This window comes from Haemaphysalis longicornis, unplaced genomic scaffold (assembly GCF_048455015.1).
Source record: "Haemaphysalis longicornis isolate Haplotype H1 unplaced genomic scaffold, Haemaphysalis longicornis Haplotype H1 scaffold_2, whole genome shotgun sequence".
Taxonomy (NCBI): Eukaryota; Metazoa; Arthropoda; class Arachnida; order Ixodida; family Ixodidae; genus Haemaphysalis; species Haemaphysalis longicornis.
In genome coordinates this window covers 242,016,949-242,041,982 of record NW_027526295.1, presented here as the reverse complement: position 1 = coordinate 242,041,982, position 25,034 = coordinate 242,016,949, and the positions used below count along the sequence as shown (strand labels likewise).

Genomic DNA, 25,034 nt, shown 5'->3' with positions numbered 1-25,034 from the left:
TAAATTTGGGACATTTTTGCTACATTGACACCGAAAGGCCGGTGTCACAGCAACTAAAAAAGAGCCCTGCGATGCCCAACACCAGCTTGCACCTCTACAAAAGCAACTCGTTCTTCTCCTGTCCTGTTAGCGCCAGTGCCCAAGGGAATGTTCATGCGGTATGTGGCCCCTCCTGGACGGCCTCGGCAAGGCACCTACCGTGCGCAACCACTGCCATTTCAAGGGACAATTTGAAAATGAGTGGTTCCTTGGGTGGACATCTGGGTGGAACCATTCAGAGGACACTTAGGATTGCAGGGTCTTAAATGCACTTAAGATGGACATTTAATTCCTTTGTGTACGTCATTCTCTCCATCCCCTGTATCTTCCTTATATACATACACATATTTAAGCTACACTTGCCACACCATCGACTGTATCCAGTTAAGAACTAGTAATTAAATAAGTAATAACTAGGGTTACAGGCTAGCAATAAATTTTAAAGAAAAGCTGTTGGGAGGACTAATTCACCTCCTACTACAGCAGCTTAAGACGTGACCACAGAAACCTACCAAGGTAAGCCTGTACTGGTACATCTCCTCCGCCCCAAGCAAAATTATTAACATGGCCAGGGAATCCTTCAGCGCCTGTGCTCTTGATTAGGCAGCTGCAGTCTACACATAGCTTTCTCTTCCAGACCACATACCCCAAACCAGTAGATACAAAGGAGCCCTGCAAAACTTTTCACCGGCTATTCACAATGCTCAACAGTGGCAGCAGTGGCTTACACAACAGCTATCATGCTACTTGCATAGATATGTACAAGCAGTTTCAGGAGGAAAAAAAACTGCAGAATTAGCGATAAAATGGGGACTGAACACACCTTGGCAGTGATTTTGAAGCTCCTGTAGTAGTTTGTTGCTTTATCGGCAATTTCAACTTGCTTTGCGGGATCACTGCAGGTGCAAGAATTGCAGGAATGATGTTAGGACATGCTATTTATAGAGAATACGGCGTTATGGTTTTGCTGATGACACTCACTCTTTGTAAAATTCGAGCACCTTCATGTACACAGGGTATCGATCATTCTCGTGGTTTCCAATGCCCGTGTGTCTTTCGTAGAAAGCATACAGACCCTGGGAAAAAAGGAAAAGAACCGTTTAATCAGCTCTGAACTGAAACGTCATGCATTCGAAGGAATATGAGCGCAAAAATAATTGCACACCATTACAACCATTTGTGGCAGCAAAAAGCTAGGCTTCGTGGGAGTGTTAACACACACTGCTGGAACAAAACAGCGCACAAAGCATAGAGCCTCGATGCCTATTATGCACTAATGTTCACCTCTATTTTCGTAAAGGTCAGCACGCCATGCACAAGCAGGGTTGTTACACTGCACTTATTCTCAACAATCTCATAATATTTCCCGTTTTTGTAACACAAATATTCTGTGCTAAACGTTCTGTAGCTCTAATAATCAAGTCGTTCAACTTGACAGCAATGCAGCAGAGCTTCATTAACTCAGAATTTCAGTTCACACAAAGGATCTTCCAATCCAAACATGATTGGCCATGTCGTAAATGTGTTTTACCTGTTAATCTCAAAATGTTACTCAGCTTGTAGGAAGCCTTATAAGAGGCAAACTGCCTTCTCTGGAGGTTGCAGTAGCAAACAACTGCAGTTGAGGATAATTCAAAAGGAAAAAAAAAAAAAGATTTATCCTTTAATGCTATTCAGTCGAACACGGATATATCGAACACGGGTATATCGAATTATTGTCTATATCGAACTCATAAATTATCCCCTTGAAAATCATGTGTAAAAGTATAGGAATTCGTACGTTTATATCGAACCGTATTTTTCCCGACATCGGGTATATCGAACGCCGCGCGAGCTGGAAGGTGCTCTTCGGGGGTCACTGCACCCCCGATTGAGGTTGAGGAGGATGTGGAGGAATGCGCGGGCATGGCGAAGACTGGCTCGCGGAACTAATGCCCCTACCGGAACGAATTTGCGCTTGCCCAGTCGGGCCCCGCTACCAGCCGCCGTAGCATTAGCGGACGGAGCCCGGTATGCTAAATCTGTCTAGGCACACAAGCCCAAACGCTCGGAAAATGTGACAGTGCGAGGTAGGGATGCCCCGACTGCGCACGTCCTTTTCTTTCTTTTTTTTTGCGGCTGCGTACGTTCCCCGGCTTGCCGAATAAAAAAGAGTTTCTTTTCTCTCTCTCTCTGGGTCTGTCTTCCCCCGATGTTATCTCGGGAAAGGGAAGAGGGAACGAAGGCGCTGGCGGCCTCCTCCTTCTTTTGCATTTTGCTGCTGTTGCTGCTGTTTGGCGAGTTGTCCCGCACCTTTCGGAGATCACCGTTTCTCTCGGAGATGACCATCGCGAGCGCTTTGTTGGAGTCCGTTCAGAGAGCCTTGAAATTGTTACCTTCAAAGTTCTTGTGGTACGTGCGCGCTGTTCTTCTTTTGCGTGCGTGTTGTGCATGGTGTGCGAAGGCGCAGCGTACTGCTGGAATTTTCTAGTTGTGCAGCCTCGAGAAGATCGAGACCAGCGTCTTTAATTTCATTTCCAGGACGAAGAAGCAGGTCAGCGATTTTTTTTTCATGGAAATAAAGCGTCCTGTTGCGTCGTGAGTGCGGAATTAGTTGTCATTTTTGAATGCGACGATCGGTAAGTGATCGTCCGCCATAGGTGAGGTCTCAGAGCCCATATTTTTTATATCGAATTTTTCATATATCGAACTATTTCGTGATCCCCTTAGAGTTCGATATATCCGTGTTCGACTGTATATGGAAACGCAAGTTGCAGATGGTTAATATGCCTGTGTTATACTGTTCTCAGTGCAAATACAGACCTGCCAGGCTGTAGCCTGATCTGGAGAAATGGTGCAGGCCCTCTCAAAGGCTGCAATACTCTGGTTGAAATGGCCAATTTCTTCCGCTGCTTTTCCAATGAGCACCCAGGCAATGTAGCAGTCGCTGTCTACCTTTATGGCAGCCTGCAAAGAAACAGCAATAAAACCACTATTCTACTTCACACATGCAGTAAACTAGAAAGATACAATAGTCAAATTGACAATTGAAGCACCATCCAGAGTTTTTTGCGAGAATGTTTGAGTACTTCTAATCCAGTGCAAGAGACCGAAGTTGTTCTCTGCCACTTATCATCTAACCAACATTGTGCGTGAACCTTGTTTTCACCATACTCGGAAGTCAGTAAATAAGCACTACTGATTGCGCTTGCTTTCAAGGCTTCCAAGCCATCACCAGAGTCCTTCAATGCATTTCTGGTCATGAAACTTCGCCGTCACGTTATGGGAGAGCTTCGGACGCTGCCCAGGGAGGCCACGCCTAGGCGCTGGTGTTGATCACAGGGCAGCCGGGGGCGTGGTCAGAGCGTGTTTGGCAGCGAACGGACCACAGAGTAAGATAAAACAGACGCTCACCGCCTTATCAGCAGTGCGCTTTCGCTTTACGTGTCGTGGGCCGCTAAAATGGACTTGTCATTTTGTGGGTGGCGAAAAAATTTGGTGCGAACGGGCATGCTGCTACTGCGTTCCTGCCTGCCGGTTTGGCTACAGAGCAGCGGCGGCCGCCCGATACCCTCCGATCTGCGGTGGCGCCCCTCGCGGTAGCCTTTGTCTCCGTACGAAACTTGGCCAGGAGTTTCATGACCAGAGAAGCATTGAAGGACTTTGCCATTACTAAACTATATAATCCAAATTGCATTACTACATGCCAAAACTGCACCTCAGCTATGAGATGTTGTAGTGGAGAGTTATGGGTTAATTTCGACCCCCTGGGTATCTTTAACATGCACCAAAATCTCGACACACAGAAAGAGCCATTCTGGAGGGCAGCATGCAAACAGCGCCATTACGATTCCGCAGGAAAAGACAAAGTGCTAACCTTGCAGTGTCTCAGGGCAGCTTTGAAGTCTTTTCCTTTGATTGCATCCTTCGCATTTTTGAGAGCCTGCTTCACTTCTTCAGAATCCATTGCTGTAAAAACGAAAATTTGATGGCACACACTTTTTTGTAACATGTCAACAAAAGCTGCATTGAAATAATATTTATTTATGCCAGTAATCACATACCATGCACTGCCTACACAAATTCATGAATTACAACAGAAAAACCGGCCACACTGTACAGCTCTTTCAAGCACTGGAATAACAGAGGTGACTGTAGGCACTGCAGAAAAAGGCGAGAAAAGTCCATCTGCAGACAGGGATAGACTTTCCATCCAGTGAAAATGTTCACAACAATCTTGCATGGTGCTAATGGAAATCGGCAGACACATGATGAGGCAGCACACATACTCGCTTTTTTTTTTGTCTTCTGTGTTTTGTTTGTTCTTTCTCTTGTTCGTGTTCTTTGTTTATCTGTCGTTCTGCTAGAGTGTTCATTGCTCATCGTCTTGTGTGCTGCCTCGTTGTATTGCACGTCTCCTTTTGGGGTATGCCACTTTCCATAATACCATACGATCCGTATGACACAACCAACTTGCCCAGCTGTGCTCATTTGTTAAATTAAGCAGCTACAGATGTAAATAACAAAATTTGTATTTTAACCATGCACCACTCCGCAGCTGTATACCAAAAAAAAAGGGAAAACGCCCCTTCATATGCATTGGGGCATACTATCGCATTTCAAAAAAAAAATGTGCATCGGCAGGAGCCGAGACGGTTGAACGCGGGCATTGGAGTAACCCCGTTTTTCTTGCTTTTCTAACCCTGGAAGGATTACTGGGCTACTCAATATTGTTTACGATGCGTGTACTCATCACGCCATTCATCCAACTCCTGACATGAAGCACCACCGTCGCGCACGATCACCGCAACGGCGATTCTGATCCTGATAAAATTCTTCACTAACCAGGGAAGCGTGAGGAATCTTTCCCCATTTTGTAAGCTGAGGATCGGGATTATAATACCCGGCGTGCGGCAACATATGATCGCGCTCAACACAGCGAGGGGCCGGATGAAACGTCGCCGACTCCCACATGGGCTCCGCCTCCGACTCCTCGCGCTAGTGGAGAGCGGGGCACAACGCCACACAACCTGACACCAAAACGGCGTCATTACTTCCGATCTTTCTTTCCCTTACCACAACCGTGTGCAATGCCGCCAGCACTGCACTGCACACATTGATGTGACTTGCCTTTTTCCCCCGTTTCCCTTTTGTTGTCTTACCAGATTAAGCGAGCTGTAAACGAAGAAGCTGTTCATTGATTTGCAACAGCTGCCAGCAAATGCGAGGAAATCAACCAACCTGAAAACCGCGGTCCCTTTCAGGACCCCGAGAAACAGGATTCTAGAGACGGAACCACCGGAACGTCGAGAGCAGGAAGATCTTAAAAGTTACTGAAGTTACGCACATCATTAAAGGTTTTATAGGCGACAGAAATTAGCATTCATGTTGCCGAGAGCAGAACCGTTTTAGAATGAAACCAATGAAACTCTAAGCTAAAAGCATTCCGTAAACGGCAGATGATGAGAGTCCCGATTACAGCGCCGCCAGAACTTGAAGACAAGCACTACAGTGCGTTCCGTTCCAACACAAAGTTGCCGCAGACAGCGTGATAGTCGCCACAGCCGTGACGTAGTGCGCGTTGCGTGACAGATTCACGCGAAACGAGCCGCCCTCCGAGCTTTCACGTGAGAGAACAAACGAGCATTCCGGCATCCGTGCTGCCACCTGGGCATTTTTTTTATCCAGTTTTTGAGAGGCATAAGCGACGCAAGCGGAAGTTAAGGTGTGTTCTTCACTTGACAGGTGCTCAAAAATACACGAATTCCCCTACACATATCTGGCCTAAGTGGTGTTAGTGTGTCCTCAGAGTCTGCGCCCCGGTCAGCGATGTCCACAGCAGAGGATCAGAATGTCGAATGCCCGCTATGCATGGAACCGCTGGAAATGGACGACATCAACTTCTTCCCATGCACTTGTCTATACCAGATTTGTCGATTTTGTTGGCACCGTATCAGGACTGACGAAAATGGTCTCTGTCCCGCCTGCAGAAAGCAGTACCCCGAGGACCCGGCCGACTTCAAACCGCTCTCAGTGGAAGAGCTGCACAGGATAAAGAACGAAAAGCGCCAGAGGGATCTGCAGAGGAAACAGAAGCTTTCAGAGAATCGGAAACACTTGGCCAACGTCCGCGTTGTGCAGAAAAACCTTGTGTTTGTTGTGGGCTTGCCACCGAGACTAGCGGATGCGGATACGCTCAAGAAGCAGGACTGTTTTGGTAAATACGGTAAAACTCACAAGGTGGTCGTCAATCAGAGTACCTCGTACGCGGGTTTGCAAGGCCCCTCGGCGAGCGCTTACGTCACCTACTACAAGGCAGAAGATGCGCTGCGGGCCATACAAGCTGTCAACAACGTTAAGGTAGACGGGCGGACTCTAAAAGCCTCGTTGGGCACCACGAAATACTGCAACTATTTTCTGCGGGGTCAGCAGTGCCCCAAAACGGACTGCATGTACCTGCACGAGCTGGGAGACCAGGCGGCCAGTTTCACGAAGGAAGAGATGCAGCACGGCAAGCACCAGGAGTACGAGCGTAAGCTGCACGAGCAAATGTTGGCGGCCAACAACAACGTGGCAGCGGGTGCCCCGCCGCCCGCAGCGGCTCCGGCACCCGCGACAACTGCCCCCAAGAAGGCCAACAAGCCGCGCAAGCCGGGGCTCGCGCCGCGGCACGCCCGCCAGAGCGAACAGAAGGCAGCCGCGGCTGCGGCCGCAGCCAACAGCAGCGGTGGCACGCCGCCCTCGGCCAAGGAAAACAGAAGCACGCCGCCGGACGACCCCTCGCCGACGTTCACTGCCTCGCTGTCGCCGCCGTCGCCCGAGACGTCGCGGGCCGGAGGGGACGACGCCATCGTGCACGAAGACGACCTGGGCTTCGACCCGTGGGACGAGTGCTCCAAGGGCCTGGCCGACCTGCTCGAGAAAGAGGCCGTCTGTGCGACCACGTCGACGGCCGCTGCTCCGCGCCTCAGCGGCGGTTCTCTAGGTGGGCCGCCGTCGTCTGCTCTGTCTAGCCCGCTGTCGGTGCCTATGGCTCCAAGCCTGTCGGCGCCGCTGCAGCCGCCACCGCTCTCGACGCTGCACCACCCGCGGACGTCGTTTCTGCAGCCCTCGCGCCCAGCGCCGCCGTTCGAACCGCTCCTGCGCAGGCCACCGCCACCTCCTGGTTTTAGTCCATTCCTAGTGGGACAGTCGACGTCGCAAAAACTTGTGTCCTTGCCAACACACCAGGGCGGCCCAGCCATGCCCGGTGCCGGAAATGGGCTGGCGGAACTGTACGCGCTGCGCGAGTCCCAGGAAGCGCTGCGCTCGCTCCTGCCCACAGTGAACATAACCTTCGGACCACCCCATGGCGGGGTCAGCACCCAGGCCCCACACCTCAGGGGCCCCTCACAGTTCGCCGGCCCCCCTCCCCCGTGGGGCAACGGCGCAGTCCCGGACATGCCCTGGATCACCCAAGACCCGGCCATCCTGACCGGGGGAAGCCTAACAGATTCCGCTAACATGGCCGCCCGCTTCTAGGCAATTCCTGCTCCGCTGCTGCGCCCCTTGGCCTCCTCCACCCCTTCCCCCTCCTACTATTATTTTTCCCCGCGTGTCGTCGCACACACTATGTGGGCCTGCTGGATTCCACAGAACCAGAACCAAAATTTGACTCGGTTACTCTTTCATTGAGAAGGCTTCGCGAGGCGCCGCTAAAAATTTTCCTTTCCGCCCCTTGCTTTCTAAATTTTAAGCAAAAGAGAGGAAAAAAATCCCCCACAAAGCAATGGAATAAACAGTACACTGTGGAAGTGGAAATAGTTTCGTTACCCGCGGTCAAACGTGTGTGCCCGTGTGCGAGGCCACTTGTCATTGACCCACATTTCGGCGGGCTTGGCCCATTGGCAGTGTTGTAATTGGGTGCAGCAGTTGCTACGGTGGAAACCAAAGGACACCGCAGCAGACTGCTGCATGGCTTTGCGAATACCCACCTTGCGTGCTGTGGCAGAAGGTGAAACAGTGTAGTTTCGGCCGTGTTTTAACGTTGCCTTAAGATCGCACTGTGCATTCCCCGGACATCGTAGCCAAGACTGGAATCATGGCAGCCCTACTTGCTTAGGGAAGGGTCAGCCTAACTTGCAAAGCAAACATGTTGGACTACGACCATTGCAGGAGGTAAATTACTTTTTGCCGAATAAATCTTCCACTCACCAGGCACATGTCAGTCTGCCATAAGAGGCCCAGGCGAAGCTGCCAAATTAGTTTTTGTTGCCCGGTGCTTTATTGCCGGGAGTGCTTACCTTTACGTTACTTTAACACACTAAAATGCAGAGCCACAAATGCACTGTGCTGGTACCAGCGAGTGTGCTTCTTGTTTATTTTTTGCCAACTTTTCATTGCACTTTGTGATGACTTGGAGCTTTTTTATGAAAATGGCTTACCTTTGTTGCAGTTTTGTTATAGTGCAAATATTTTTTGAGAAAGACGCCTTACTATTTTTTTTAGTGCCCATGACTACCCTGTGACTATCAAAACGACAGTCGGCGGCCATTTTGTTACTCGGTTTTTTCACTGAATGGATGTGCCGTGACTCGAGAAGGTGTTTTATGCATAAAAGAGATTTCTGCCTTGCAAATGTCCCCATTCTGCTACTTGAAAAGTTCATACTTTTCCTTTTTCTTTCCAAGCTTTACTTCTGCGGGGCCACACCGTTTTCTCCATGTGATGATTCTCCGTACATCATGGTTCTTTAGGCGTGCTGGTTTTTAATCTTTTGTGCACGCTTCAGCGTTCGTTTACACGATTTGTTGACCTTATTTTCTAGGGAGGATTATACTCCGTCCAGCTGCTTGGAGTGAACGAAACGCTTGTGCCATCGCTGTACATGGATGGCAACATTTCACACCAGTGGGTCACTTTGGTGAACCAGCTCACTGCAATTCAGCAATGCTAATCACCTTCGTGCGGTCAATTCAGCACAAGTAAATTGCTACACGAATGTTTCCAGTTATCTCGTAAAGCCTTGGCTTGAAGTCAGTGCTGCACAAGCAACCAAATTTTGTTGCGCTTTTAAGACAAAAGTGACCATTTGAAGTGCTGCTACCCAGAACTAACGTGCAGGCGTTGGCTCTCTCATGCAGATGGCATTCAAGGGAGCTTGCATGTTTCTTGAGATCAGAGGAAAAAAAATATTGTGCATTTGTGGCTTAGCTTCGGTGTGTTAAAAAAATTCTGTGTACTGACGATGTGGTTATCACTTGCGTAGTTAACTCTGCACGTATGTGTTAGTCGGGTAACATGCAGGTTTGCAGGTTACGTGATTTATATGGAGCCCACTTTTCTTTTATTGTTAATTTCATCGCACCCTTGAAAAATTGCTCTACAATCAAAACAACAGTCGAAGGAAACGAATCGCTGCAAAACGCAATGTAGGTGAACGATCTCTGGGCTGTTGCCAGGTTCTGACAGGGTGTACTGAAGACTCGTGCTAATATAACAGTGCAAAAAAAAAAAAAAAGTCTTCATTGCCATAAAGCAACTTGGCGTGCTAATACCTTGTGTACAAGCAATGCAGAAAAGAGTGCTGACCTACTTTAAAAGCATAGTATTGTGCTGCCATGAGCAATCTGCAAACAGTGACTCAGCAGAGCTGTGCCATAGAGGCAGATCTTGAAATTCTCTCACTGTCCACATAATGAGCAGTTTGTTTTTTTTTACCTCGTAGCATTTTTGTCTCGGAAGTTTAGTATCACATTGAAGTTAATTTGTGTTGTTACACGCCTCTTGAAATTCTCTAAGCTGTGCTGTTGAAAAGCCGTAGAATTCTCTCACACATGAAATATTCCGTTCTACAACCACGTGCTCTAGCCACAGCTCATTATTGGTGCATCCAAGTTAGGGCGTGCTTATTGCAGCTCATGTTCATCCTCGCAGGCGTCGTTTGTTGCAGTGGGCTCTAACAGCATTCTTTTGTGAGGGTTTGGCAGATTGAAAAGTCACACTTATTTTACAAAAAGGTTGCACTTGCGAGAAGTATGGCCTACATATTTTGCCTAGCTGGAGCTCTGTTCCAGTGCAAGGTAACAAAAGCTTGATTACCTTTACTGATGATCGTGCAAGTACAAGCTAACTGCACCACTATCTCTATGCGATAAACAAGGACCGAGATATGCAAAGTTGTGCTTATCTGCCACACATTACACCTTCGTATGTAATCTCTTAAATTTTTCTAGCAGCTGCGGTGCAAATGAAGGGTTATCTTCTTTATTAGTAGTGCATGCGCAAATAGCAGCAAGATAAAATAAGCTTAAAAGGACACTGAAGCGGAAAACGAGCTGGCCCGCATCGATAGTTTACAAAAATGTGAATGCACGTATACCAAGCGCTGCGATAGCAGTTGTCCAATGTCGCAGAAAAAGTCAAAGCAGGAATACTGGTACCATTGTCCTGTACATTTCTCTACGCTATAATTTGTGACATTGCAAATCGTGAATGGCGAAATGGGATTCCTGGAGCTTGTTTAGGTGTTGTTCTACAAGAAACTGCTAATTAGGACCATGCATACGTAAAATGTATCTGACAGTTCTAGTGGGACACGTTCTTTTTAGAACTTCAGTTCAGTAACCATTGTAAAACAGGCAGCCACACTACCTCATGTGGCGAGCGTTGTTTGAGTTTCAATTTCAGTCAGATGCTTTGCCTTGATGAACAAGTGTAGCTCAAAGAATTTTGAAAGTGGACTCGAGTACAACCATCTGTTCTAACCATCTGTGATAGAAATGGGATTCGCGCAAGTGGCGAAGGTGGCTCTCGGCTTAATGTTCATACTTCATATGCCGTTCCCTGTGGCGATAGCGCACACACTATGACCAGAGCGTGCGTTGTGCTTGCTCTTTTCCGTTTGCGACATGCTGTTTTAAGTTGCAAAAGAATGAAAGGGAAATGGTAGAGAGAAATGCCAACTTTAATTACTTTTTCTAGATAAATGGTTTACAGTTTCTCATTGAACAACAGCTAAGAGGGCTAAGAATGTTGCGATACCTTCGCTAAAATGAAAATTTATGCAGCCTTCAGTGTTGTCTACTTTCAAGTTGAGGCTATCCACACTCTAGGTTAGCTTTAGAGTGCTAGCGTGCAACAGCAAATTCACTACAGTATGGGAATGACATAGACAACTGCACCGATTCAAATGAAACTCAGTATGGAAATGTCTCTTGCGGTGTAATTTCCTCCCCACTAATTATTGAAAACTACTAACTAGGAGCCACTAGAAGTGAGTGCCTTATTTAATTGGGTGTAATGCCTCAACTATTTGCGCTAGAATCTTGTGTGTAAAATAAGCTACGTAATAATTATTTGATGATTCAGCTTTTTTTTTTTTTTTGTAGTGCTATATTTTTGGTGCCAAATTTTTGTTTTTAGCACACATAGCAGCTGCTGAGTACTTTAAAGGGACATTGAAATTTGACGTGCTCTTAATTGCGGCCGCATCGTATAGTTCGACTCGTGTAACCTTTATTTTTCTCCGTAGCTGATATCTGTAGCTCCGGTTCATTTTGAAAGCTAAGCAGAAAAAACAGTTGATGCCCTTTGTGCCTACCTCCTGAACATTGCTGAACATTGACATAGGATGGGCTTGCTATTTCAACCTTCTAAGTCGTTATGTTGGTTATGACCAGCTTTGATTTTGTCCAGGCACAATTTATGCAGGATGTACGCTCTCACAGTGTGCTAAACTGCTAAACTCCGCACTGGAATTTCCAAGTGTGGCCAGGCAGCACATCGCGAAATAGGGCAAAGACGACGCTAAAAGGGAAACTGTTCCAAACACACTTTCTCATAAACATTTGCATGTGAAGTAGCTGAAAGAAGTTTCAGAGGACATCTACGCTTGTGTGGCTTGAGATGTGGGCACTAGACGGTTACGTGAAGTGTTAGTTTGCGGTGTTTTCTGACGCTTGCCGGCTGGCTGTGCATGTGTCTGCAGTGTGGCCTTGAAGCTTTCATCTCCAAATATTCGTGTGGACCTCTCCCTGGAGAGTGACTGTAATGCCACGTTTATTGAACAACATTTTTCGATATTTAAGGTTCAAACTACGTGCCTAAGGCCATCTAACGAATCTCCTGTGAGGCAGCATTCAACCGCGTGCACTGCAGCTTGTTCTGCAGCTTGTAGTTTGAAACTAGTTATTTCTGAAAAATACCTCGAATGCCGTGTTCCTCATGGCGTCGGCATAGAACAGGACGTCACTTGCCTGTCACCACACATACCCGATTTTGATTTGTCTCTGTCACGGTTTTTTCTTTTAGTTAGATCATGTAGTTGCAGCTGTTGTCATCGTCTCTGCTTTGGTGTGACGGCACCAGTTCCAGGCACAGCTAGCAAATGCTCCGGTTTAACAAAAAGAAGTTGGGTAAAACTGTAGCGTTATAAAATGGTAGTATAGATTGCATGGTCTTGTCTTTAACGCTGTGAGGTGGTTCGACAACGCTTACAATTGCCTTCCATGTCCTGAAACTAACTTTAACCTAACAAAGATATCACAGCTTTAAGCACGCGACACATGTTCGGGAGAAATAAGCATGCCAGGGCGAGGAAACGTGTGATGAAATGTGCCTTTCTCTGCGCATGTGTCACACCTTTGAGGGTTGTGGTGGTCACTGATTTCAATTGCAGTTCTTTCGAAAATTGTCCTTAACATTTTTTTTTTCCTCAGCCGCTCTGTGTACTACTACTGTCGTAAATGTTCTGGCAGATAACGGAAGTTCCTGCAGCTATCTGTGATAGTGTGTGTGCGACTCCTCACACGATTTAAGATTGTTGATGTACAAAATCTTCGTTGAGCGACAGCATTTTAAACATTTTAGTTCATGTGCTTATGTAATTTAGTAGTTTATGATTTCGCAGTTATCTATTGATAAACATATACATTTGCATAAGCTCAGGGACACATTTCACCGTACTTACAGCAGTATCACCTCAGGGTGTTCATTATTAACATATGCATTGCTGAACCACAATGCATGGGTTTGCCTACTACACAGCATTGTTTGGCTGCAACTGGCATATTGTTTTATCATAGCATAATTTTCTTGTCTTGGAAGGTTGTGATGAGGTAAGAAAATTCACAGCAAGAAATGCATTCAGCTGACGCAGAATGGGGGAACACGGTAGTCATTCGGGAAGGCTTTCGTCCCGCAGTGAACGTCCAGAAGTAAAACAACAGTTGATAGTGATGGTGACCCGTTTTCTGAACAGCACTTAACTGTTTAGATTATGGAATTTTGCCTGCATCACAACGGTGTGAAGTCATAGTGCAGCCTATTAAAATTCATCTTTGTAGCCACAGCTAGCTGAAAAGCTGTGTTGGTAAAGCACGCAGATCAGCGAACATGTTTTTAAGCAGCCTTCTTAGAGTACTCAATTCTCTGCCTGTTTCAGGTAATCCTGTAACTGGGGCATAGGTAATCAAGATGCCTAGGGAAGGAGGAGCCATGGTTAGGCATGTAATGTTAATGTTAATGGTGGCAAAGTTGTTGAGACACTCACTGCTACACATATACTATACATAGTTGATGCTTTGATTTGTGGCTGTAGCGGCTGTGTATCTGGTGGCGGCCAAACAAAAAAGTCCCCATATGAAATATTCGTCATCGAAATATTGTTAAAGAACTTGACAGGTGGTCAAAGTTGGTCCGTAGGCCTCCATAATAATGCACTCAACCTGGTTACACATTTAAATTTGTGCTATTTTATATTTAATGCATCTTCCCACCTGATAAACTATCAAGGACTTCAAAACTAGATATTTGCCCACTAGTTTGTTTCAGCAAGAATTCAAATATCCATCCAACACTTGCTACGTATTATGTGTGGGCTCGGCTGGGCAGTCATAACAGAAACACAATAATCCAAAGTTGAATGCACAAAAGTTAGGTTTTCAGTTAAAATAAATTTCAAACAGTGGCCTGTCTAATCTACACTGAGGAAGCCTGGTCATCGCACTTCATAAGTGTGCTAAAACTCTTTTGCCTACACCCCTGCGGTCATTGTTGACGCAAGTGCCATAATGTTTGTCTCCATGCACATACATGTTTTGACTGTGACTTAAACAGGGTTTAACCCTGTATCTGTCACTACGGAGAAGGATTGGATCACTTTGTGCCATTATCATTCATGACTGCGAGTGTCCACAGTCAAAAGCGCTTCATGACACAGCCAACTTTGTGGCGAAAACTAACTTTGATGCAAAGCTGATTCAAATGGTGCGCCTACTCGTCCTAGTCCATTACACCATAAAGTTGTGCATAGAAAAAAGCCACTGCAATGACACACCAAGTTCACTGGCTCAAATAGTGTCCATTAGAGATGTTTTAGGTCTTGTGCAAATCTTGAGCGGCAGATGTAATGTCATGGCTAGAAGTGACTTCAGGGATGCCCAATCCCACTGTGGTGTCACATCCACTTCTGGTAATAGGCGCGCTCGGGACGTCAGAGCAGTGTAGTATTTCATCAGTGTGTGTGCATTCCAAATAGAGACTGAAACGAGCACACGGGGAGATCGTAAATACATGTTCAGTGGTAACCAAACACCTCACACAGCTTCACTGGTCAATCACATCTCGGTTACAAAAGTGTCGGCGATTTTTTTTTTCTTTTACTGTTCTTGCAATTCATTTATTCAGAGTGGTAAACCTACCGAAGATACTACAACGACTACAATACCCTACGGCTATAATATAAGCCGTGCTGTGGTTTTGCCCCCAAGTTTGAGTAGTGTTCAGCACTAGCAGTTTTGAATCGCAGAATTCAGCCATTTCAAAAATATCTTCGTAGCAGCTTGTGGCTCTTATGTTCTATTCCACAGTGAACGGCACAGGAGTTGCAACAAAAAGGGCCCCGAACTTCTTGCCAATACCAAAAAAGTTTTGTGTCGTTTATGCTGCATAGAGCGGCTAAATTCTCCGTAATACATTCATGACTCACTTGAGCATTCCATTACCGCATTCATGTTATTTGGCTTAGGGGAATTGGTAGGGTACTGTTACCTTTTCCCCAGCTAAAATATACCAGGAGAAAGCATATGCATTTGTGTGCTTAAACATAATTAGAAACTGGTAACATTTCGTAGTTTTGGCTACTTGAATTGAGGCCTACATTCCGGTTTTTCACGTGATAAAAAGTGCAACTTTCATGAGCTTACTTTCTACACTTTGTCACAAAATTTATTCTGAATTTTTTTGGAATGGCTGAAGAGGCTATGGCTGCAGTTAGTAAAGGGGTATTTAGGCCTGTGGGTTTGCCAGTTTTAAATGAGATATTTTTTGGGAAAACTGGCAGCATGCAAACTTTCCCCTTTGGTCCAGAACATGTAGTATATGGTTTTGTCACATACAACACACCAATCTATGCATTCACTTCACAGAAGGCCTCGCACCATCCAGTAAGATATGTGCAAGAGCTTTCTCAGTGGGTCAACTTTCTCAGTCGACCACTTGATATCAATTTCACGTGCCAGAAGCATTTCAAGGATACTTATCAGTAATTTTATCTTTGCTGCTCTGTCACACGTAAGGATCGCCATTATCGCACTCCTCTTGCTGTGAGTAATCAGCGGCCATTGCCCCTCACACCGAACGATGTCATTCCTTCTTCACCGAAGCAATGCGCAGTGCTTCCAGCGTTGCATAGCCTGATCGTCCATAGTGTGCGAAGGCCAGCCAGTTTTCATTTTGTTTTCCTTTTTCTTGCATATTAAAGCTTTATTATTCACTTAATCAAGCATACCTCCTAATTATGGAAACTCCTATTTGGATGGATTGTTATATAGTTGTTTCCAGGTAAAGCCCTTTTTAACGTGCAGATTATTAACTGATCTGCTAGCCACAGCTACGCACAGCTGTTTTGTTTGTGTCTGCTGGCTGGCATGCATCTACTTTTAACTTGTTGGCTCTAAATGCCAGGTGATCTATAGGTTCATGGCTTAAATTTATTCTGCGAAACGATGAGGTATTAGGCTAGTTGGCATATTTTGGGGTGGGGACCAGGGGTTTATCCAGAATATCGGTTTTTTGGGGGAGGGTGGAGGGTGTACAAAGCTCTGGGTGGGGTGCTGGTGGTTATAAAATCTTTTTGGGGGGTGTCAAAATCCTCCTGGGGGGGCGTTGGGGGAGCTTTGTATAAATCCCTGGTGGGGACCACACCACGTCCTGGGTGTTTAAAAGGCTTTAAAACGAGTGTTTAAAACAATTTCGAGGTGTTTGTAATCGCTTATTTTCTGCTTTTTCTTCCACGATACTATGTAACTAATAAGGACAGGCGAAAGGTTCAATGGGAGGTGATCTTGTGCACCACAACAGCCCATACCGTATCGCGGGGACAACACTCCCACTCTCCTCCTCTTCCCCTTTCCCACATTGCCTTACACAGACTCCCTCCTCCACACTACACGTGTCCCGTCGCGACAGCCTTGTCAGATGTAGAGAGGGTAGAGAAGTGCACGTGCCGCAATTTCTAGGCCCGGCCCGAGCCCGCCCCGAGCCCGACGACTTTTTAAAATCTGAGCCCGAGCCCGGCCTGAGCCCGACAAACTTCTAAAATATGAGCCCGAGCCCGGCCGGAGCCCGCCAGAGTGTTATTAAATATCATCCCTAGTACAACAGGATATTAACATGGAACTTGAAGAAGTTTATTGCTGTTAACCTAAAAAGTGCAAGCACTAAGCAAATATGACTACTTTAAATATAAATTTCCTTTAAACTTGGACCGAACTTAGTACAACTTATCCTCATTTAGAAGCTGTATTTTCGGTAGTCGTGTAACTTCATTTGCCAGTCTTCGAAATCAAGGCACACCTGAGGATACCTTAAATGATTCCGAGTAAGTGGATTTTTTTATTATTGCAATTCTTCAACAGATGTTGCACCTTTCGTTCTTTCATTCCTTGCTGAAATTTGATCTGACGATGCATCCGGTTTCACCATTTGATTTTTGTCATTCCCTCTAGTTACGTTGGCAGCATGATTTTATCTGCGCTTCTGTTCTTTCTCGCCTTTAATCATGGCTCTAAAAAAATTTTTGCGCGAAAAAATTATGGGCTGTGCTTAGAAAATTAGTTCTTCAAACTCTGCACACACTTCGAAATCCAGGTCACGTTTGTTCTGTTTGTTTTAGTTTGAAAAGGAGAGAGAAAATACAATCATGTTGTAGTCTGTGGCTGGAGTGCCCTCGTTTTGTGGCGCGCTCTCTCCCGCTAAGCTGATGGGACCCAGACGTTTCTTTTATTGATGTGAAGGCTTTCTAAGTGCAGTCGTCTTTTTATCATATCTTTTAACGGCGTGGTAGTGAATTAGCACTTCCTTTTTAACGGCGTGGTAGTGAATTAGCACTTCCTTTTTTTTTTTGTTTTCACTTTACCTGAAATATCAACAAGAAAACTTTCTGTTGCCAACAATTTAGAATTTGCGGCACAGGATAGCCAGGCCTCAGGAACTGCCCGGGCCGGATCGGACCGGCCCGACAAAATTTTGGTTCAAGCCCGAGCCCGGCCCGGGCCCAAGAAAATGCGTGCTACCCGGCCCAAGCCGGGCTTTCAGGCCGGCCCGGCCCCTTGCACTGCACTAGGAGAGGGTAATTGCTACGTTCTCTCACGAGCTCCCTCTCTTGGGTAGAATTTTTTTTTTTTCGCAACACATTCCTCTTTGTGATGAAGTGAATTGTAACTGCTTAGATGTAGTGCCCTTCGCGCTGGGGTAAGGGTCGGGTTCTCGTAATTTCCTCTCCCTGCGCAACAACGCGAAACTATAGACAGGTGGTGGGAGGGGAAAGCGAGAAAAGCTTCCACCCTTCCCTCTTAAATTTCTACCTTGCTACTTACGCATAATCACGTCCACACCGCATACTGCTCCCCAACGGCTAAAGAAGCGCCCACTTGCACGCGCGCATGCATTTGGAAAGGTCCAGGAACGCGGCTTTTTTTTTTTTTTTTTTACTATTGTTTCCAGCTGCTATATTGTTAATGCAAGCGGTTTGCGCGTTTAAATATCTCCGCCTTGTGTAGTAATCATGCGGCGCATTGACGGTCGTGAAAAAATGCGCACAAACGTGCACTAAGTGATGACAACACGATCGTCGACGGCCCGTCGAGACGACCGACGAAGTCTTGTCGTCACTTCCATGTTCCCTAGGCCGTCCGGTTGTGTAAAACGCCTCGCTTGCCGAGAGATGTCACACTAAAGGAAGACGCGGCCCTCGCGCCGTCGAAATTTGACACATTCCAGATAGGCGCGATGGCCGTCCGGGATATGGCCTCTCCTCCGCGCCCAGCGCGATTGGCCGCGCCAGCCGCGCTTCTCGCCTATCGTACTTTTTCTTACTCATTCTTCACGGCAAACGCGCAGTTCCGTCGACCGGCTGGCACGAACTGCACGCACCCTGTGTGAGCGCTGGCAGGAACCAGCGGCCCATCGATCGTGTCCAGTAAAACTCGTTTTGTTTTAATCTGGTGCATTGACCTGTCCGCCGTGGAAAGTTCACAATGCTTGAGCGGTTCATGCACGTGGTCGTCAGCTGCTGCATCGTGGGATGTGCCAATGTCGAAGCCGCCAACAAACCGTAAGCAATAGGGACTGTTCGAGAAACAATTTTGCTTCGCCTGCGCCACCGGAAAGGGGCTGGTTTCAAAAGTATGCACGTACCAACTGGACAGTCTCTATATCGGAATCTTTTACTTCATGTCCATTCTGTGGTTACCGGTTTTTTCGCGTATATCACGTAACATAGCTCGATTACGGACGTGCATATGTTGACATGCATGACATCAAAAAAGCGCATGTCACGCATCATGTCCAACGTGCACGTGATCATGAAAACCCATCATAATTCGGCGCCCATGAGCCGTGTCATCTTGTGTATGCCTTAAAGTGAGACCTAACGAGGACAAACGCATGCACTAGAAGAAGTGAACCTTAATTCCGGCGGTTATCTGTTAGGTTAATCGTATGATCAACTCAAATTTTGTTTGACTTCCCGGGCATTGTCAGTCCACGCGCGAAGCGCCTCGCAAAAAAAAAAAAAAAAATCTTCAGAGAAGAGCTGTTAGGAGTAGTTTTATTTTTGTTATTTTTATAATTTTATTTTGCTTTATTTTGCTAAGTTTTGCTAGAAATTCTGGAAAAAGTAACGCAAGTCTTTGTGGCAATCAGTCGTCTTCAGACTGGTTCAATCGTAGCAGGGCGCGACGAGCGGCAACGACGCATTGTGCATCGCTGCTGCGACTGCTGCGCCCTTCTGGCCATTTTTCGCACGTTTCTTTTTCTTCCGTGGTTTCTCTTTTTTATGTTTTGCGGCTGCCTACCTCTTCCGCGTCTTCCACCACTCCCCTCTCTCCCCTGTTATCTTCGGCCACTCGAGCTTCACGACTTCGCCCTGGCCACGTATTTCGTACTTTCTGGCGACCGGCGCCCAAGCTGGCAGTCGAAGATGTCCGAATACTTTGAAGGTCCGTGGAGAACATAACCTCATCCTTTTCTTCCGTGGAAGTTCGGCTGCAACTATTCGGCAAGAAATGGAGGCAACTCGCAAAAGTTATCTGGGCTTGGACTTCAGTACACAGCAGCTGAAAGCCCTCGCGATTGATGACAAGCTCGAAGTAATATGCGAAGCGGCTGTTCAGTTCGACAATGATCTGCCCGAGTATCGCACTCAGAACGGCGTCAACAAGAATCGCGACAGCCTGAGCGTCACAGCACCCGCGATTATGTGGGTGAAGGCGCTTGACATGTTGCTCGAGCGCCTCAAGGTAGCGGGACTCGACTTCTCATCCGTAGCGGCCATCTCCGGGAGCGGTCAGCAGCACGGAAGTGTCTACTGGAAGAAGGGCGCCGCCGATGCGCTTCGGTCCCTGGACGCGTCCAAGTTCCTTCACGACCAGCTTCAGGGCGCCTTCAGCGTTCGTGACTCGCCAGTCTGGATGGACTCGAGCACCGAAGCCCAGTGCCGCAATCTGGAAGGAGCCGTCGGAGGAGCCCAGAAGCTGGCAGACATCACTGGCTCGCGAGGTTTCGAGCGCTTCACGGGCAACCAGATCGCCAAAATCTGGCAGACGAGGCGCGACGCGTACGCAAACACCGAGCGCATTTCCTTGGTGAGCAGTTTCGGCGCCGCACTGTTTTTAGGCCGGTACGCGCCGATTGATTTCAGCGACGGCTCCGGCATGAACCTCCTGGACATACGCACACACTGCTGGGATCGCGCGTGCCTCGACGCCTGCGCGCCTGATTTAGAAGCGAAGCTCGGCAAGCCCGTCGCGTCGCACGAAGTTCTGGGCACCGTCGCGCCGTACTTCGTCGACCGCTGCGGGTTCCCACCGGAATGTTTGGTTGTGGCGTTCACGGGAGACAATCCGGCGTCACTGGCGGGACTCCGTCTCCGCGGCGGTGATCTGCTGGTCAGCCTGGGCACGAGCGACACTGTGCTGATGTGGCTGAACGAAGCGAAGCCTGCTCTCGAAGGTCATGTAATGGTCAACCCGGTGCGGAGCGACGCCTTCATGGGCATGCTGTGCTACAAGAACGGCTCGCTGACGCGGCAGAGGGTGAGGGACCAGTGCGCCGGGGGTTCCTGGGACATTTTCGCCTCTCTCATAGACAGCACACCGCGCGGAAACTTTGGAAACATCGGCATGTACTTTGACCTGAAGGAAATCCTGCCCCCCGTGGTGGGCGACTTCAAGTTTAACAAGAGTAACGAGCGAGTGGCCAAGTTTTCCCAGGAGGTCGAGGCAAGAGCTGTGGTGGAGGGGCAGTTTCTCGCTAAGCTTGTTCATGCGGAGAGACTTGGGTTCGCGACTGGCGGCAGGGTGCTGGCAACTGGGGGAGCGTCCAAAAATCCCGGCATCGTCCAAGTCTTGGCTGATGTGTTCGGTGCCTCCGTATATACGCTGGGAAAAGCTGCGGCAAATGCGGCGTGTTTGGGTGCTGCCTACCTAGCGTTCTATGGTGCATGCAAAAAGGAGGAGCCTGCACTGTCTTTCGAAGACGTGATCTCTGGCCCGGGGTCATTCCAGTTGGTTGCTAAACCAAGTGCCGATGCAGCTTCAGTCTATGGTCCAATGGCAGAACGGTATCGTACACTTGAGCAGAGGGTAGTATCGCAGCAGATGAAAAATAATTCCTGATTCTTTTGAGGTGTCTCAAGTTGTGCCTTCCTTTAGAATTGTTGGTGACTGGGACCATAGTATTATAGAGCCAAGGAGTGCGATATTTTGTTCCCTGAGCTCTAATTACCATGGGGTAATGTTGCGTGCTATAATTCCACGAATAAAATTTTTGCCTAAAGCACAATGCCGGGCAGAGCAGCGCCAAACACAGACACTGCTTGTTGAGTAGTCTGCCCCATGTCTTGCCTTGTGTAAAAGATTTAACTGCGAATGTATGCCAAGTTGAGCTATACCTCTACCTATAAATGCTCTTTTAGCCGCTGTTTAGGCAATATTTATTTCTCGACAGTACTCTTAACCTTGGCGCGATAGGGTGTACTGGTTTCGGGTGTTCGCACAAGCAACGACGTATTTGGTTATGGTGCAATAGAGCTTTCCTGTAGCGCTGGTGCCTGTTATTCCTTTTGTCTCTGCAAGAGGCCTGTGATATTTAATACTTGTTTTCTGAGACAGTTATACAGTCTCGTCTACCATGACACTGTCATATATGCTTTTGGCCGGTTAATAAAGTGCACACGAGCTATCTTTACCGCAGCATTTGAGTGATTATTTTGCCCATCTTGACCGTCTAGTATTTCGGCAAGGCTGCGCTAGACAATAAAGCCAGCCTTCTAGCTAGCCTTGCTGCTTGCAGACGTCCAAAGAGTGAGAAACCAGTGCTCGGGTCTTCTGCTGTGTAATGGCCAGCAATGTTAAGGCTCAAGCATAACATCCATGTACAAGGCCTTGAAAGAACATTTGCTGTTTATGGACAAATGAAATCGGTGGGTGGATTCATCGGCTAACTGTACCCCACTGTTGTGTGCAGTTTTGTATAGCTGGGATGAAGTCAGTGGAAATCTGTATATATATCCCGACTGCTTTAACTAAGCCAGAATGTGAGATCACCTGTTTTGGTGTAGCCTTGTTTTACCATGGCTAACTTGCATTGGAGTTGTAAAAGCGCAAATGGGACCAGTCTTGGCTGTTGCCTAGGCAAAAGCCCACTGCCTAACACTGAAAAAAACATCAGGCAGGGGAGTTAGCCTTGTGTAGTTGCCTATTTTAACTGTTTCCAGTTCATTTGTTGCTTGTGGCTGTCTGGCAAAAAACAAGCCATGTGTACAAAGCGTTAGTTTTCTTCAATCTGTCTTTCTCCGTGGGACCATTTGTGCGGGCCCATCCCGTTTTGTTAGTATTTGTTAAAGCAGTGCTGTTCATCAACATTCATGAGATGAATGCTGCTACTTTGTCTTAACCAAGGGGAATGAGGGGTAGTTAAATAGCACACCTGGTACCAAAGCAAACAGACTGAACCAGACTTGTGCACAATGCCTGCAGCTGCTCCTATCCAAGGAATAGATATAGTTTTGCTGTAGAGACACCTGCTTGAAACCTTTTTGAACCAATTTTAAAATTTCTTTCTGGCTGTTAATGGTGGTTGTAACATACTCGGTGCTGTAGGCCAGGGCAAGCTACAACATGCATTTCCTGACCAGGCATTGGGTGTGAAGGGCAATGTAGAAATGTTGAAAGCCGACGTATTCTCTCTATATATTCCATTATACATTAACTGTATTTTTGTTTTAAGCGTCCATTTGCACTCATTCTGTCTTACGCCTATCTATTTTATGAAGCTCTGATTAAGTCAGCACATCTCCCATAACGATCTCGCATGCAGCCAGCAAGTTTGTTCGTGTGTGCCATTGAATTTGAATTGAGAGTTTTCAAAGTAGTCGGGCATATTATAACCGCGCAAAGTCTGTACCCTGGGCACAGGAAATTAATTTTTGGGGATTGTAGTAAAAAAAAACAATAGTCTTGGATGTGAAGTGCAGCCTAACTGCATGCAGGCACCCAGAGGCGGATACTTTATCAATGACCATAACGTTTCCACTGTTTGAACAACTTTGTCCCATTGGCCTATGTCCCATATCTTTCCATACTGAGACTCCTGCACTTGCTAGGCATTCTTTGCAGGATATATGCACTGCATACAGTGGTGCATGTTAGAGAGTTAAACCACTAATGTTTTGTATGAGGTACCATATCACATGAAGAGCTTAAACAAGGTGAACAAGGCTAAGATAGTTAACCAAGAAGAAGAAAAAATCTTGCCATGTTTTTTTGTAAATTGTCTCGTGTGGCTATCTCGATTAACCAGAGTAATTGGCACATGATAGTTGTGCCTTGTTGACAAGAAATCATTTCAAGCCATTTACGGTTAATTTCGGTTTCAGATTTTTCACTTTCTTTTGTTTCTTCATGCCCCACCCATAGCAAATTTTGTATCAGTAACGAATAAGTAAATAAAAATTGTGTTGCCTATGCCATTAGAATTATAACTATAATTTGGGTAAATGAAGGTAGTAGAACATTGCATCACAGTACAAATGATTGACACAAAGAAAATGAATGATACTTTCATCACCACCTGTTGTTGAGTGATAAAGCTGCTATGCTGAGAGATGCTTGAAAATGTTGAAAATTCAAAGGAAAGCCACGTATGCAGTGTACCGAGACACTACAGATATTTTTTCCAATTTTCTTTCTGTTCTAAATGCTGGCTGAAACATAAATCTGACAAAAGCTCGCTTTTCACAAAGCAGATTTAGCAGTTCTTTTTTATCAGAATAGTAGTAGAAGCAAGGAATCAAGTATAATGCGATGTGGTTTGCCGTGCTACAAAACTTTTTAGTTAACATTGAGGAGCATGACGTCCTTGCTATATCCTTGCTTCTTACTTGCTTCTGTCTATACTCTGTACTGCAAGTGAATAAAATTCATTTGCAATGTGAACAAAGTAAATTATGGTGTTCTCCAGTGCTACCTGGAGAACACTATAGTGGACCATAATGGTTAATTAGTGAGCTTATGATGCCATACACTGAAAGTGATAAAGAAGAAAAGGGCTCAGCAATGGTTCAGAGAATATTACTTTCAAAGTCACAATTTGCGATTCAGTGCTTGTATTCCAGCTAAAGGTGCTTGCTTCTTGTAGTTTGTCTTTTGGCTACTACTGCTCGTGAAAAATATTTTGTAGAATGTAATGAAACTTGCACATTTACGCTGCGTAACTTGATCGCTTCCAGAAATACAGTTTACAAGGCAGCAGGCAGTGAATTTAAATTTTCACAGGACTCTGCCAGTTGTGTAACTTCACTTTCTATGCGATGCAGTTGAATGCGTGGAAATAATATATAATGTGCTGTTCACGTGCGTTCAGTACATGACTTTCTTTGTGTACGTACAGTACAAATGTCGAGGAGTTTTGACTTTCCTCAAGTATGAATTCAAACCCATATTCAGTGGAAGCTCATTCCCTCCAACAGTGCGTTTCTGCTGACTGCACCTTTGTCCCTTATGCCTGGAGCAAACGAGACATTTGTCCTCAATGTCGTCAACCCGCCGGACAGTGGCCATGCCACACTGCGTCTGTTGGCAGCACGCGGCAACGTCTTGTCTAATGTCTCCATAAAAACAGCTGGAGGTAAGTACAATTGTATGTTTTGTATAATTTTCACACCCAAGCATTTTTGTATGCATTAACTAAGCTGTGTGAGGACAACAGACTCCACGGTCTTTTGTCCCCACAGGATACAGAAAGAAATGAATATGAATGAACGAAAATTAATAAGGAAATTACATATCTTGGTGCTTGACAGCTTAGCTGAGCCTGCAAGTGACTGGCTTCAGTGCTGCCCCACGTATTCCTTGCCCCATGTATGGTTTTATATTTTGTCTTTGTTTTTTCCTCTCCTTCATATATTGTGCAACCTGTAAAATAAACATTCACTTGCTAGTTAGCATTGTGTGTTGTCACTTCTCGTCCCATCG

At 46.4% G+C, this 25,034-nt stretch overlaps 4 protein-coding genes across 8 annotated transcripts in view; 3 read left to right on the top strand and 1 right to left on the bottom strand.

The window, feature by feature from the left end:
- The window catches only part of LOC144170283 (superkiller complex protein 3), a 48,373-nt gene extending 42,866 nt beyond the window's left edge, over positions 1–5,507 (bottom strand). Inside the window, exons 1-5 of one of the 4 annotated variants that reach the window (XM_077699975.1) lie at positions 5,260–5,507; positions 3,896–3,987; positions 2,842–2,985; positions 1,021–1,115; positions 863–935 (exon numbers count right to left, since the gene is read on the bottom strand). In XM_077699975.1, the coding sequence (XP_077556101.1) occupies positions 863–935; positions 1,021–1,115; positions 2,842–2,985; positions 3,896–3,985 (402 nt within the window). In that variant the 5' untranslated portion in view covers positions 3,986–3,987; positions 5,260–5,507. The other 3 variants (XM_077699978.1, XM_077699976.1, XM_077699974.1) reach the window with 3 other exon arrangements.
- Positions 5,508–5,642: 135 nt separating this feature from the next.
- Positions 5,643–10,183, top strand: LOC144170285 (uncharacterized). The gene has a single exon (XM_077699981.1). The coding sequence runs from the start codon at positions 5,848–5,850 to the stop codon at positions 7,537–7,539; it is 1,692 nt and encodes a 563-aa protein (XP_077556107.1). The 5' UTR covers positions 5,643–5,847; the 3' UTR covers positions 7,540–10,183.
- Positions 10,184–18,219: 8,036 nt separating this feature from the next.
- Positions 18,220–25,034, top strand: part of LOC144170280 (pregnancy zone protein-like) — a 42,556-nt gene continuing 35,741 nt past the window's right edge. The window contains exons 1-2 of one of the 2 annotated variants that reach the window (XM_077699971.1): positions 18,220–18,613; positions 24,530–24,687. In XM_077699971.1, the coding sequence (XP_077556097.1) occupies positions 18,537–18,613; positions 24,530–24,687 (235 nt within the window). In that variant the 5' untranslated portion in view covers positions 18,220–18,536. Of the gene's footprint in view, positions 18,614–21,963; positions 21,983–24,529; positions 24,688–25,034 lie in introns of those variants that run through there. The other variant, XM_077699972.1, reaches the window with a different exon arrangement.
- Positions 19,336–21,752, top strand: LOC144170282 (xylulose kinase). Its single transcript, XM_077699973.1, has one exon. The coding sequence runs from the start codon at positions 19,566–19,568 to the stop codon at positions 21,174–21,176; it is 1,611 nt and encodes a 536-aa protein (XP_077556099.1). The 5' UTR covers positions 19,336–19,565; the 3' UTR covers positions 21,177–21,752.

Coding starts and splice junctions, on each gene's coding strand:
- LOC144170285 (XM_077699981.1), top strand. CDS start 5,848: ATGTCCACAGCAGAGGATCAGAATGTCGAATGCCCGCTATGCATGGAA.
- LOC144170282 (XM_077699973.1), top strand. CDS start 19,566: ATGGAGGCAACTCGCAAAAGTTATCTGGGCTTGGACTTCAGTACACAG.